Source organism: Haliotis cracherodii, unplaced genomic scaffold, assembly GCF_022045235.1.
Source record: "Haliotis cracherodii isolate W230 unplaced genomic scaffold, xgHalCrac1.p SCAF_7, whole genome shotgun sequence".
NCBI classification, from domain to species: domain Eukaryota; kingdom Metazoa; phylum Mollusca; class Gastropoda; order Lepetellida; family Haliotidae; genus Haliotis; species Haliotis cracherodii.
This window is the reverse complement of record NW_027266330.1, coordinates 4,692,838-4,708,033: the sequence shown is the minus strand read 5'-3', so window position 1 is coordinate 4,708,033 and position 15,196 is coordinate 4,692,838. Positions and strand designations below refer to the sequence as shown.

At 38.2% G+C, this 15,196-nt stretch overlaps 1 protein-coding gene across 1 annotated transcript; it reads left to right on the top strand.

Annotated features, from left to right (window-relative positions):
- The first annotated feature begins 1,139 nt into the window (after positions 1-1,139).
- On the top strand, positions 1,140-11,324 carry LOC139448466 (multiple epidermal growth factor-like domains protein 10). Its single transcript, XM_071230016.1, has 6 exons — positions 1,140-1,237; positions 6,246-6,314; positions 6,953-7,228; positions 8,071-8,182; positions 8,638-8,651; positions 9,804-11,324. Exons 2-6 carry the CDS (start codon positions 6,281-6,283, stop codon positions 9,845-9,847), a joined length of 480 nt encoding a protein of 159 aa, XP_071086117.1. The 5' UTR covers positions 1,140-1,237; positions 6,246-6,280; the 3' UTR covers positions 9,848-11,324.
- Positions 11,325-15,196: the final 3,872 nt, after the last annotated feature.

The following is a 15,196-nucleotide window of genomic DNA, read 5'->3' as shown; positions in this document are numbered from 1 at the left end:
ACCGCTCCTGTTTAGCAAGTTCATGTTTTTTTTAATGAAATCATGCAATTCCTGAAGTGAGTTTGGCAAATTAACCCATTTGAACACTTACAGGAGTCTTTTATCCGTTGCAAACCGAAATTGTTTCAGATTTGGTAAAAACATAACTTTGCATTAAATCTTATTCAATGTCACAGAAACTTTTGTTGGGCAGTATATATCATCATCATTTGTTTGTGAATCACTATCAAATAGTGAGCGTGACCGTTTCCTGCCCCCGTATGCACCGATGGTGAAGATCAGCAGAGATCATACTGCCAAACAAAGAGGGGTGATGGTGGTGGTGTGGTGTATTTCTGCTCTCACTTTTGTTCAACATCATGGTGGTTATCAACTTTTTAGAGTGATACGTTTGCTGTTTTGGGGCAATATAATCATAATACATGTGTTCAAATAATAGGTATATCTATTCATTTTCTTTGAACACATTTAGTCAGCATCCCGAGCCGATCACAACGTTCTGCCGTTTTAGATTGCGTGAAGCCAACCTTGCTTTATTCTAACAATATTTTGATTTTTGTCAAACATATAAGAGTGAGTGACTGAGTATGGTTTTACGCCGCTTTTAGCAATATTCCAGCAATATCACGGCGGGGGACACCAGAAATGGGCTTCACACATTGTACCCATGTCGGGAATCGAACCAGGATCATCGGCGTGACGAACGAACGCTTTAACCACTAGGCTACCCGACCGCCCGAAAAATATAAGATCCAGTCCTAACTGACCTAATACATTTGAAACATTTTGCAGCAATAATGTTACAAACTGCCCTCGTTTGAAATTGCTGCCTTTGAAAATCAACGCTAAACATGACAGTCACCAGTTCTGCACTTGGAAGGTCAGAATGTAGCGTAACCAATATACGTTATACAGCAAGCTGGCTGAAAACACCCCGAGATCGACTCACGGGTGTGGGCTGTCTGTTTGAGTTAAAGTGAAAAGGTGTTCTATGCGTTATCTATTCAATTTACTCATGAATATGTTTTTCGTCGACTCCTTTGTATCTACACCTGTTTATTTCTATCTTTACAAAATACTGCTCTCGCCTGTTCAATGTCCATTCAAATACAACACTTAATTCTTACCGTGTGTGGGTACTAGTGTGTAGTCTTTCGGTTAAGTATTTCTAAAGGGATTGTAACAGACTCACGGGGACTGAAGTTGGGAGCAAACACGTATGCGGCCAGATATTTCGGTAAGTAAATATATGCGAACTGATCATAAATTTCTGTACATTTTGTATAAACATGGTTAAGGGATTAACGTAGAAATGAGAAATGACTGTGTAGAGAAAGAGGAATAACTATTTTGTACCGCGTTATATAATCGTATATTTAAATATGTATATGGTATTCATGTCCTATTCAAACGACAACTTTACACCACACCTAACGTTATATGTCATCTTCCATGATGTTTAACGAACTGATGGTCTGAAAGTTTATTTGCCTGACATTTATCTTAATCGCAGCCTCCTTCTCTGGTCCAAACAAGCTGTATGTTAGTGATGGGAACTTTTAAATCAGTATTCATTGCGTTAAGAAATGACTCGCGTCGCAAGATGTCTGTTCGCTTCAGCGACCTTTGAGATACAAATTCAAACGAAACTAGGCTGGGGTCTAAGCATGAATACCTTTGGGATATTGATTTGGGGAAAGCTACCGTTTAGGAGGAATCTGCTAAAATAAAGAGCATTTAAAAAATGCATGATTTTTTTAATGTGCTATATGAGTGAAACAGACTTAATTGCTACATATGGACTGTAATAAATATGAAATCTGTCCATTAAAGCCTTTAAAATTGAAATGGTTTGGAGGTTTCGTAAATGTACCAGGTAGTTGGACGCACATAAAGTGAGCACACAGACGCTGCAGAACACGCAGGAGAGGCAATATTTTACGTTCGCTTTATCGGGCACCTTTCCTCATTCCTCACAGCGACCTGTTTTTTACTGCCCCACACATGCTCTGGCCAAACTTCTGTTGGAAGTTCACGGGACGCAGCTGTTTAACATAAATAATACCATATGTTGACGGCAAAATTTAAGCCACCAGAAACAGTAGTTTTGTGTTTGTGTGTTAAGAAAGGTAATGTAAGATGACTCAATTATTGTCCAAAATAATGACAATTATGTTGTTTTTTATAATAAACGTTCAGCTAAATCTCACGTGCGTATTACGACCAACTGGTCCCTTTAAATTAAGAGATTATTTTGCCTCCGGCATCTTTGTCTATTTAAAAAATGCAACTTTGTCATGTAGAAATCTCCCCTTCAATAAACAACCAATGAAGACAATTTTGATACCAGATAGGTTTCTGTTAATAATAATTGTTTCTGATGCGAAAACAGTTTGTTTTCATGATAATTATTTCATAGTTATCTTGCTCTCAAACGATTGAGTCATGTAACTTTAAAAAGAAACATTAAATAAGTATCTGCTTCCATGAGAAACGTTTACTATTACAATATTGATGATGAGAGTTTGGGTGGTATTCAAGACTGACGGTGAGTAAAGGGAATCCAGGTTTTAGACGTAAACTTGATAATAGAATGGTAAAACATGATTAAAAAATGTCCTTTTATTGCATACTCCTATTAAATGCATCCATGTTATTGACAACTGAATTATGTAATTAAAACAATTCAAGTTGTACAGTACATGGTATAAATGCGAGTATGCTTGTCGTAAGGAGCGACTAACGGGATATGATGGACCGATGCTCATGATGTCAGTCACTTGATTGCCTGGTCCAGACTCGACCGCGGTCAATATAGCTGGATTATTGCTGAGTGCGTCATCAAGCAACAAGCAAACAAAACTGCGAGTATAATGGTTTCTTATTTGGAGTTGATTACGTTTAATACAAAACTGTCGGTCCTAGGTATAAAGGGACCACTTCGACCATTAAGCATGAGCGCGTTATACTGTTTTTTTCATTTAGCAAGCGTATACGTACCTTTGCTAATAACAAGATAAATGCAGATGAGCATACAATTACTGTTTTGTGCCAATAGGAAAACACACAACAATTTCAGCACTCGTTTTCTCACTTAAACATATTTCCCAAATTCTAATAATACCATTCTTTGACAAGGAACTACACCGTCAGTTTTAAAGCGATTTAGCTCAAGTACAGGCACTGAACAATATTCTGTGTATTGTAACCTGTTCCTGTAAGGTACTGCCAGGATATCCACAATCCTTGACTTGTATCATATATATGGTGGAGGGAAATTGAATAAAAAAGCTTTGTTATCCACGAATTACTGGAAAAACTGAGTATTACAAACCCTAGTAACTTAGTTCATTACAACTGGACTAAGTCAATACTAGATCGATAAGTGTCCCGAAACTACTTACTGACGGAACCTGAGTTTCAAACCACAAATTTTCAGTATGTACAATCTGTTATGTGATGTTTCAAATATGCCTCCATGAGCAGAAATGAAACATGGGAATCTACTTGTAAAATGATTGTACATTGCACTGTATTGTACGCACTTGGGTCTATGACCTTCATAATATAAACATTTGAATTTGCAAGGAATGGGCATATTATGAGATATTGTTACGAGAGGCATATGTAGTAATTTTGTTTTTGGCAAAAAGAAGCTTTGAAGAAAGCTTGCCCTTTTCACCCGTAGCCTTGAAAAGGATCCTAGTCTTCTAGCATATATTCGTGCTCACGACACCTGGAGCAAGATCTACTTTATGAGACACCTCCATGTAGGCTAAATGTCGATATAAAAACAATTGTTCCAACATCCATTTTATTAACTGCCAACTTGGTAATTATGTTACGAGTGGAAGTGGAACGAAGGGATACACTCCAAATCCATTCGCACAATTAAAGGATCGTACAACAATTAAAACAGATATTTATTAACAATGCATGATAGATTACAAATACAGTTAAGTGAGTGAGTGAGTGAGTTAAGTTTTAAGTCACATGGGCAATATTTCAGCCATAACGTGACTATCAAAGGTTTAAAATTATAAATACTTTGAAAACGTATAAAAAACCTGCCAACGATGGGCAGTAAAATAACTAGACTTATCACAGAGAAATATTTAAAACTAGTATGGAGTCATAAAATTGATATTACTATACATAACAATACATTATAAAAACAGGCTATGATCTCCAACAACTGAAGGTAGATCACCACACTGGGGACCATGGGGACTTACAGTACTTTTGCTACCTGCATGGACCCCAGCTGGATTTACATCATCCCTTCAGGTGTTGGCGATTATTGACAAATGTAGCCAGAATAAAAGAACATATATACTACGATTAAAATTGTGGTGAAAAAACATTACTTTGAATGACGTGGTCTGACAAACCCTCTCTGGGGGACAATCATTTTACACTACTTCAACCCCCATCAAGGGTAAAGCCACGAACAATCTCAGTTAACAAGTTTTCCGCTACCAATACTAAAATATATATTATTTACAGAACATATCATCAAAATTTATGTAATAATTCTATTTCTTTTAAAAAACCAATAATTAAATGACTACTTACGTGATTAAAAAGATCCTTTAGCGATGAAACTGTGAAATAGTTATCCCTTGTGATGGAAAAATCAATACAGTCAAGCAGGACATGCTTGACCGTGATTCTTTCATCACAAGGGATACAGAATGGAGGATCCTCACCTTTAAGTAAATATTCATGAGTATAACGTGAGTGACCAATACGACATCGTCTTAATACAACCTCTTCAAATCTGGACGGACAGCCCAAGTAGGTGTAACCAGTATTTGGTTTTATTTCATGTAATTTATTTATACCTACTTGGGTGTCCCACTTCTTTTGCATCAGATCACGGATGTAAGATCTAATTATAGGTTTATAATCACTGTATGGTAAAAGAAGTGGTGTCACAGATTTGTTGAGTGCTGCTTTTGCGGCAGCGTCAGCCAGTGTGTTACCAACAATCCCAACATGGCATGGTAACCAACAAAAGACGATGTCATATTGGCCAGTCGCAAGATCATTAAATAACTCAAGAATTTCAATTAAAAATGGATGTTTACATGACATATTTTTAATAGCCTGAAGGCACGAAAGTGAGTCTGAAAAAATAATGAATTCTTTATATTTAGATTTGTTCTTGATATATTTTAGTGCCGTTAAAATGGCGTGTGCTTCTGCTGTGAATATGGAACTATTATCGGGTAATCTTGAAGATACTGTTCTGGATCCAATGACAGTGGCACTAGCAACTGCGCCACCATCCTTGGATCCATCTGTAAATATAGATTTATAAGTGTCATAATTGTTTCGTAATTGATTGTATTCTTGTTTATAAATAAGTGGGTTTGTATCAGATTTCTTAAGACTAGTTAATGTGAGATCTACAGTTAGTCTTACCATTTGCCAAGGAGGTGTTGAAAAAAGTTGTGTGGGAGCTATATCTTGAAAGTTAATGCTCGCAGCAAAAACGACTGATTTTATTCTTATTCCAAGAGGTGGAACAAGAGATGATTTCTTATTGTAAAGATCTTCGTAGAGAGGATTAAATACGCAATTAAAAGCTGGATTTGACTGATTTGAATATAATTTAGTGATGCAATACAGTTAAGTTTAATATGGGAGAATTAGGCTTGGGCTACCATATACAATAATATCACCATCAAAGGGCTACAGCAAATTGTATACTTATATAGTCACCCTGATTTCCCTGTTTGATTGTTCACTCAACTCCTTGGTCCACGAAAACACATATATCCATAGTTCCATATATCCATATATGCCCATATATCCACAATGCAAGTTTTCCAAGGCACACATTTGCAGATATCAGCATGATTTCTAGTTCAGTTTCACAAGCCCCGACATGGGATACAATCTCTCACACACTATTCTGAACTTTAACATTAAAAATGAGGAGGTTAAATACAGGTCTGGCCAACACCCAAGAAACAGAAAAAGCTAACTATTTTTGAATCACCCCAACCCTATACTATAATGCTGATTAGCTACAAGCTTCACTTGTGACATAATTACTTAACCCGCCCAGGCAGCCAGCTCCCCAGGTGTACTATTCAAGCAAAATTACGCAACCCAAGCCTTCTTGTTTCAATTCAAGTCTAAATGCATCTGGTATACGAACAAACATATAAAAGCATACACCCATACACATAACAATTAGGATGACCAATGTCAACAGAATCGTTATTTCTTTTCAGGTCAAGCGAAGAAAGTTAGATACTCATGTTCGAAAATGTTCACGTTATACATACTCGTGACCGTCTTAAGTGAGTATAATGTTTCATTCATTGTCAATATTACCTTATTCGCTCATTTATTTCAATAGGAGAGTACATAAAGCAAAAGTAAGCCTTCTTTTACAAAAATAAACTGCCGAAAAGAAGGCATACACCAAAGTGTGATGGTGGTTAGATCTGAAATAAACAAGAAATGGTTATTCGAAGGGGATTTATGTGATGCGGACATCATAATTTTGTTGTTGACCTTAACGTTGCAATGTTTTATACCGTTCATAGGCTTTTGGTCAAATCTAGTATTGGCCCGGCATTTCATATTGGTGCAAAGCAACAACGACAACCAACAAAACAATATACTGAACCATTACGTAGTATACGCTTCATTGACCTCTACTGACACACATTATTGTACTTAACCATGTAAAACTGCATAATGACAGGAATACTGTACTAATCTCAGTTGTCAAGTCATATATTATCCTCACTATGTCTTAGCTTTTTTGTTTATAAACAGAATAAACTAATTAGAATGTAGTCAATGTATCTGTTCCTTTTGTAACCACCAGAAATATATATATCTCAGTAAATAAAAGTGACAAAACCCTTTCCATAAAGAAAAAAACATGTTGTGTCTGCTGTTCTATATTGTTTATGTTCCTCTGTTGCAGTAGCGAGCGTATGTGGTAACAGCTGGTGTTCCTGGGGCACATATGGAGACGCATGTGACAAAAACTGCAGTCTGCACTGTCGTCCTCGTCCCAACACAAACACTGTTCACTGTCACAAAGAAAGTGGGAAGTGTTCAGAAGGATGTATTGCAGGCCGGTATGGTGATGAATGCAACAAAGTATGTAGCAAGAATTGCATGAACAACATCTGTAGTCACGAAGATGGAACGTGTACAGATGGGTGTAAAGATGGCGAAAAGGGAAATTTTTGTGAAGGTATGAAATTACAAATGCCGGTGATGCGTTCTTAATTTGCATGTGAAGAGACGATTATAAATAATAAATTGACGGATGACCTTCCCCTGAAAATGAACATAGGTGTCTGAGACACTTACACAAATCATATCTAGCGTGACTGAGTGAACAACATAGCAGCATCGGTCGTGTAATCTGGTGGCCTTATTGGCCATGTTAAAGAGTGAACTAATGTTTTCTTACAAAACAGTTACCTAGCGACAGGATGACCAGGCAACCCTCCCATGTCATCTATTATTACCACACGATCTGTATCACAAGTAATAGTTGGCTCTGAGTCAGTACTCTTTGTCGGACCGGGGTATTCATTTCCAGACACACACACTCACACACTCTCTCTCTCTCACACACACACACACACACACACGCGTGTGTGCATGTACTTGGCTGTGTAAGTGCATTTGGAACGCAATGTCAAACGCCATTTCAACCAACCTCACCTTACAAGAATGTATATTGATACAACTAGTTATATATCCAGTTGAAACAGTCTTTGTTTTACTGTACCCCCTTCTTTACAAATGTGGAGGTTGCAGAAAAAAACAAACATGCGAAAGTCCTGCATTTTTGTCAGTTATTCACAAGCATTTCTCTAAAGCTATAATGATGTACTTTTGTAATTACGTTTTCATGTATCTGTTTTCACTTTGTGTAAAATAGAGTAGTCATGTACATTGTACCTGGATGCACATATCTGTATTGTGAGCGTTCTTCTATCTTGCATTGGACCCTCGATTTCACTAATGAACCAAGAACCAGCGTCAGCTGTTCTTTGCAGGGGATATTATCTGTATATATTTCAGTGGAAAGGAAATCGAAGGAGGGTTCACCAGACGCTTGGGTGGTCGGTTCAAGTTGTCTTGCTGTCGTGGTAATCATCTTTGGTGTATCCAGTCTAGTGTTTGGATACATCCGGTAAGCATGCACATACCAAAATATCTCTCAATGTGTTCAATGTGTGTTTATTTGGTTAATGTAAGTCGCACCTGAAATTGTTACACGTTTTACATACCCACGAGCGTATCCAATAAACAAATCCAAAGCACTTCCCAGCAACACCATAGTGTTAGCTAGTGCACGACTATTAAATCAATGCAACTGAACTCGTGGAACAGCTTACTCTTCTCCTTGTTTATTTGTAATATTTACTTTGGATAATCTTTATTTACGAAGTGAAAAACATGAAGGAAGATCATGGCTGATGTATTCAAATATGTCTGGACACAATAGATGGATTGGAGATGACAAGCCTAAGTTATGGAAGTGATTGTAAACATTCACCAAACATTGAACTGCCAGCTTAAATCAGTGTCATGTAATGATTTCTGATATATTTAATTTGTTCAAAAGGTTCTTTCTTTTCTTTTCAGTGGATCAAACAATAGTAAGTGTGACATATTTACATTTTCTATGTGTAATAGAAAAACAATCATTACTCAATTTGGAGTGATGGGTTGATGCAACGTTTCATTCTCAGAGGGAAAGTGTAACTTTGCCAGCAATATGATTAGCTCAATGATAAGAAATGTATTGAGAAGTAAAAAATGCTCAACATTTCATTCATTCACAAATCTACAACCGACCACGTGATCACTTTAACAATAGTTAAACGTAAGAACATAACAAAAACTCAATCGACATGACAATATAGATGAGCTAAGAACAGAGATGAATCACAAACATTCCTTTTGTATAAAACTTTTCTGTTTATAATCATTGCAGCAGGATGTAAACTAATAACCCAAGACGGCTTCGTTAGTAATAAATATATTAGCTTGTCACAGTAGATGATATTGATAGTGACCATGCAATGAATTGTCTCTATATCACAGAAAGTGCTCATTATATTCACTTGTCTTTACATGAGACCTTATTAATACAACATGCATACTGCCACAACGTATCTGAAGGACCCTCCCTACTGTCACAAAGTTTTGAACCCAATTCATATTTAACCACTTCTCACTACACACAAAGTCCTGATGAACTTCTGATGTCTCTCTTCCAATTCCTCACCTTGTCGCACTCCCACACACGACAACAATACTGTTTTTAGTTATATTTAAAAACATGTTTTTGTCATAACAATATTATCCTAGGAGGTAACGACATGGGGTGTAAATTGGTAATATCGCCTGATTCCTGGCATGCACCATTTAGCTTAAGTTAGACATATAGCGCCACAATTCAATACAGTTGCTTCCCTTTGTGTGGAAAGTACCCAATGATCCTGGGGTCCAACACAGGTTCGCGCTGATTACATTGCTGTAGTGCCAGTGGTTATACCAAACACGTCCGCGCGCAAAAAAGTTGACACACCATAAAATTGAAAAATTGTTCGAAGTGTCATTAAATAAAGGCAGCATAGTCAACATAAGATCGTGAATTCCTTTATGATACCTCCTTACCTTTGCTTGTTCTACTACTTGGTATCAACATTTATGTCTCATGATTCATAACTTATTTTAATTATGTATACTTGTCTACGTGATTAAACGCGCTTTAATAACAAAAATGTGTATCTCCTTTCCTACAGGGCGAGGACGAAGTACTGTGAGAGAACGCGCTGGTCTGGTATAATTGGATCTTTAAGGAAATTTCATCCTTCATTTGGCCTGTGACATAGGAAGTGTAGAGATTGTGAAAGAAAAAGTCAAAGTGATACAGCCTCCACAGTTGCAAGACGTAAACAACAAATGGAACTTTATTGTCACGGCGACCGATTTTGGACACCACTTAATCACAATTGTAAATCCCCATTGACTGACAGTCATCCTGAACTAGCTGTGAACCGATGTCACTTCTCATTGTTACTGTTGTTTATATTTATGGCTTAAACGGTCAAATGATCTTGGACATAGAGACACTAAATTGATAGAAATACACTGCCACCCATCCCAACTCCCACCCTAACCTCCCACGCACACTGTTTTCTAAACGCTCATATCTATGAAAGATTACTGCACTTTTACACAACAGACGTAACTCAAAACTAGTAAATCGTTTCAACAACATCAGTAAAACTGCTTTGACTTGGTAGATGCATGTCATCGTATCCCAGTTGCATGGATCGATGATCATGATGTCAGTCACTGGATTGTCTGGTTCTGACTCGATTATTTACAGACCGACGTCATATAGATGGAATATTGCTAAGTGCGGCGTTAAACAACAAACAAACAAACAGTAAATGCACTATTGTGTCACACGTTCATCTATCCCTTGATTGTCTTGTTTGATCAGAGACCGCCATTGCATGGCGGGAGTATTGCTGTACGGACAATAAATACTTACCTATTGTAATAAGTCAGGCTCGGTCGAAAGCGATCAAGACCTTCGGTTTTCGCCCACGTTCCCGAGATCGTTTGAAGTTTTTATAGTTATTAAAATTATGATTATATATTATTACATACACGTCTTGTGTGTAAAAACTATGTATATTGTACGTATAAGATCAATTAAATGTTTCATCGTAATATTTAACATTTATAGTTAGCTACAGTGATCGGCTCAAATAGTCCCGCAATCTACTGGCGCTTACGTCATCAAAAGTTGGGTAGTTCATACCGAAATTTTTTCATGCTCTAAATCCTTTAAAGTAAATATGTTTATTCCAAAATACTTACATAAACACCTTCATGGACATGTTATTGAGTAGATTACATCCATCCTAATTACTGTCACATCGAATATTTGGTGTTTAATCGCATTCTTCTCGCTCTAACTTTTGGCGTCTTCTGCTACATGTATATCCGGAAGTGACGTCACAATGAATATAATCTCGTTCCAAATCGGTTGCAGAAATAACAGACTCAAAGTAAGTTGTAGTTTTTGGCCCAGCGAGTTTTTAAAATTTTTATAATGAATCGATAGACTGTTTCACAGTTCTTTTATAATAATTACCGTGCAGCATTATTAGCTCTGCCTTTGCGCACAGTAATTATTCTTTTTCAAGTAGATTAAATAGAATTTGTAGAAATTAATTATCTAGAATCTAACTGTCAAAACTGACAAGCGTTAAAAATAGAGTACGACTTGCAGTTAGTTCATCTATATATTAAAAAATTGTAGCTGTCATTACTAACAACATCAACAAGTAAAGATTTCAATTGACTTTTTTATTTGTTATAGTTTTCTTTTACATCCGTTTTAACAATATCTCTTTGAAACTGACAGTTTGGATGGGACAGAAATCATCCTGACAACCACGTTCCCCCACCCTCAACCCGTTACAGTTTAATAGTGTGAAATGCTTTTTGGATAAATGGAAATAATTTTGAAACTTTACTTATTTTGTGTAGTTATGGATCATTATTAAAACAGGTTTTCTGATAAACTCTATGCAGTAGAAGGCCCTGCAACTAATTTAAGGTCTCGCAGACAACAAATTGTTGATAACCTAAATGTAAGACAACAGGTCGCGAGATGGTTACCATGAGGAGGGTGCAGACAGAGAAAATAGCGCCAGGGTTGTTGATACGAGTAAGTCCTTCAGTGAAGGAGACTTGCATGGTCATGGCCGGCAGCAAAGTGTTCAGGGCAATGCTCAGTCACTGGACTCGAACAGGCACTACTCACCATCTTTGTATGACAATGTGTTCTATAGACCTTATGGTTGGAATGACCAGCAGAATGGTCAGAATGAGACTAACATGGTTAACTAATGGCACAGCTCTTAAACACAGTTTTGAGCTTAGTCGAGCGGGTTAACGCCATGGATGTCAGACGACCTGATTCCAGAGCTACTCCTGTGGCGCGGATCTCCTTGCACTTGCCAAAGTTCAGTGGAAAGGGGGATTATGCTGCCTTCGATGCTCAGTTCAGGAATGTCGCTAGACAGTCTCAATGGAATGACCAGCAGTGTGCAGATATGCTGGAATGCGCTCTGGAAGGAACAGCACTTGTTTTATGCAAGGTTACCTGAGCGAAGTCGCTACGATTACCAATGACTTGCCAATACTCTTCGGAGACAGTACGGTAGTAGTTTCCCTGATGTTACTGGAGGGCAGGACATGCTCACCCTTTACGCGAACACCAGTGATTTTCAGTGGTCAATTCATATAATTTGCCCGATACGCCAAGCGGAATCCGTTTCGGCAGAAAATATAGGTTGTTTTTTCTCTTGCATTAACAATTTTTATTTAGAAATACTTCCACAAGCGAAGCCAATTGCATTTATACCAAACGCTTTATTTTACTATTATTTTACCTTATTTCAATAAAGGACAAATCAAGCAGACCACTACTTGGATGGCGTACCGGCCTGCATCATCCATGTACTGAGAAATAATAGATGCAGATGTGAAGCAAGAAGGCCAACAACTTGGTACTGAGGCGAATGATGAACAGGTCAGGAAAGTAAAAGACCGTGACACTGACCATGATGCTGTATCGGATGGTTCTTCTGAAGACGTCTGGCTTACTCTTACCTAGTGAGGGACACCTGTGTTGATGATCAGAAAACTTTGTATCATAAATATATGCCATCAGCAGCGGACATCACAACCAAACCACTAAATAAACTTCCGCCGTAGGTTTCGTAATGAATTAGTTGGAATTTGAACGATGACACTGTCGGCACTGCATTCTGTTTTACCAACTTGGTGTTGAATAACCCAGCAATAACCCTTTCCATAATCATAAGAAAACTCTACTAAGCGCAGAGTCCCTTAAAGGATTCCGACTATACAAAGTTCCTGTGACACCAATATTTTAGTGTATTTTTCAAACAAGTAAAGTTTGGTTTTCAATATTGTAGTACATGTATGGAATCAAGTCGCAAAACGCAACTTCTACAGAAAAGCATGCATTCCATGCAAAAGTTGACTTTTATGCAAGCCCCATGCATTTCAAAACCCAGGAATGGGTATAAAAAACATGTGCGTTAACGGGATTCCATATGCATTGTTTAGCATCGTGCTGACAACAACCACTCAAAAAACAACAAAATTACGCAATTATTCAACATTACGAAATGCCACGCCTGTCCGAAAATGAGCGTCTGCGAGCCATTGGTATGCTTGAAGCAGGATCGACTCAACGTGATGTTGCAAGACAATTTAACGTCCACTGAAACACCATTTGGTGTTTATGGCAACGTTTGAAACAGACGAATGCAGTCAGAGACCTTACTCGAAGAGGCAGGCCACGCGTAACCAATAATCGACAACTGGATTCGAACAACACACCAACGAAATCATCCCTGGCTTTCGACGAATATCTTCACACACCGTACGTTGTCGCCTCAGAGGTGCAGGGATTGTCACCGTCAAGCGCAGTGGTGCAGACAGCGTCTACGCTGGACGGCCATGCAATGGGGACAAGTTCTATTCACTGACGAGTCTCGTTTTCACCTCAGCCACAGCGATGGACGGATTCGAGTGTACCGACGTCGAGGTGAACGTTACGTTAATCATTGTGTCACGGAAGAAGGTCGGTTCGGAGGCGGCAACGTTATGGTATCGGGTGGGATTACCCCAAGACAGAGGACCCGTTTGATAGTGGTAGAGGGAAATCTCAATGGACAGCGCTACCGCAACGAGATCATCGGCCCTGTTGTTCTACCGTTTTTGCGTCGTCATGGCCAAGGCATTATCTTGCAACATGACAACGCCCGGCCTCATATTGCTCAACAAAACAATTCTCTTCAACAAAACAACGTGAATGTCATCCCCTGACCGGTTCGCTCCCCTGATCTCTCACCAATCGAGCACATGTGGGATGAGATGGATCGGCGCCTTCGACGTCAACCACGTGTTCCACAGACACTCCAGGAACTACGAAACATGCTCCAGCAAATATGGACAGATATCCAACAGGACTTTGTGCGACGCCTGTTCCATTCCATGAGACGAAGATGTGTTGCTTGCATCACAACCAGAGGTGGACACACACGCTACTGATTTGTAAATTGACATTGTTCATGTTTTTTTTATGACATCACGCATTTTCTGAAGTCAGTATGGCAAATTAAACCATTTGAACACTTACAATAGTCTTTTATCTGTTGCAAACCGAAATTGTTTCAGATTTGGTAAAAAACATAACTTTGCATTAAATCTTATTCAATGTCACAGGAACTTTTGTTGTGCAGTATATATCATCAGCATTTGTTTGTGAATCACTATCAAATAGTGAGCGTGACCGTTTCCTGCCTCCGCATGCACCGAAGGTGAAGATCAGCAGAGATCATATTGACAAACAAAGAGGGGTGATTGTGGTGGTGTAGTGTATTTCTGCTCTCACTTTTGTTCAACATCATGGTGGTTACATTTTAGAGTGATACGTTTGCTGTTTTGGGGCAATATAGTCATAATACATGTGTTCAAATAATAGGTATATCTATTCCTTTTCTTTGAACACATTTAGTCAGCATCCCACGCCGATCACAACATGCAGCCGTTGTAGTTTACGTGAAGCCAACCTTGCTTTATTCTAACAATATTTTGATTTTAGTGAAAAATATAAGATCCAGTCCTTACTGACCTAATACATTTGAAACATTTGGCAGCAATAATGTTACAAAATGCCCTCATTTGAAATTGCTGTCTTTGAAAATCAATGCTAAACATGACAGTCACCAGTTCTGCACTTGGAAGGTCAGAATGTAGTGTAACCAATATACGTTATACAGCAAGGTGGCTGGCTGCGCTGCAAATACCCCGAGATTGACTCACGGGTGTGGGCTGTCTGTTTGAGTTGAAAGTGAAAAGGTGTTCTTTGCGTTATCTATTCAATTTACTCATGAATATGTTTTTCTTCACCTTCTTTGTATCTATATGTATGTAACCACACCTGTTTGTTTCTATCTTTACAAAATACTTCTCTCGCGTGTTCAATATCCATTCAAACTCAACACTTAATTCTTGTCACGTACCGTGTGTGGGTACTATTGTGTAGTCTTTCGTTTAAGTATTTCTAAAGGGATTG

What these genes read in the sequence shown, in the direction of transcription:
- LOC139448466 (XM_071230016.1), top strand. Translation starts at nt 6,281, where the DNA reads ATGTTCACGTTATACATACTCGTGACCGTCTTAA. An exon ending in CATACTCGTGACCGTCTTAA is followed by an intron (nt 6,315 to 6,952) that starts GTGAGTATAATG and finishes CCTCTGTTGCAG; the next exon opens with TAGCGAGCGTATGTGGTAAC. An exon ending in AAAGGGAAATTTTTGTGAAG is followed by an intron (nt 7,229 to 8,070) that starts GTATGAAATTAC and finishes TATATATTTCAG; the next exon opens with TGGAAAGGAAATCGAAGGAG.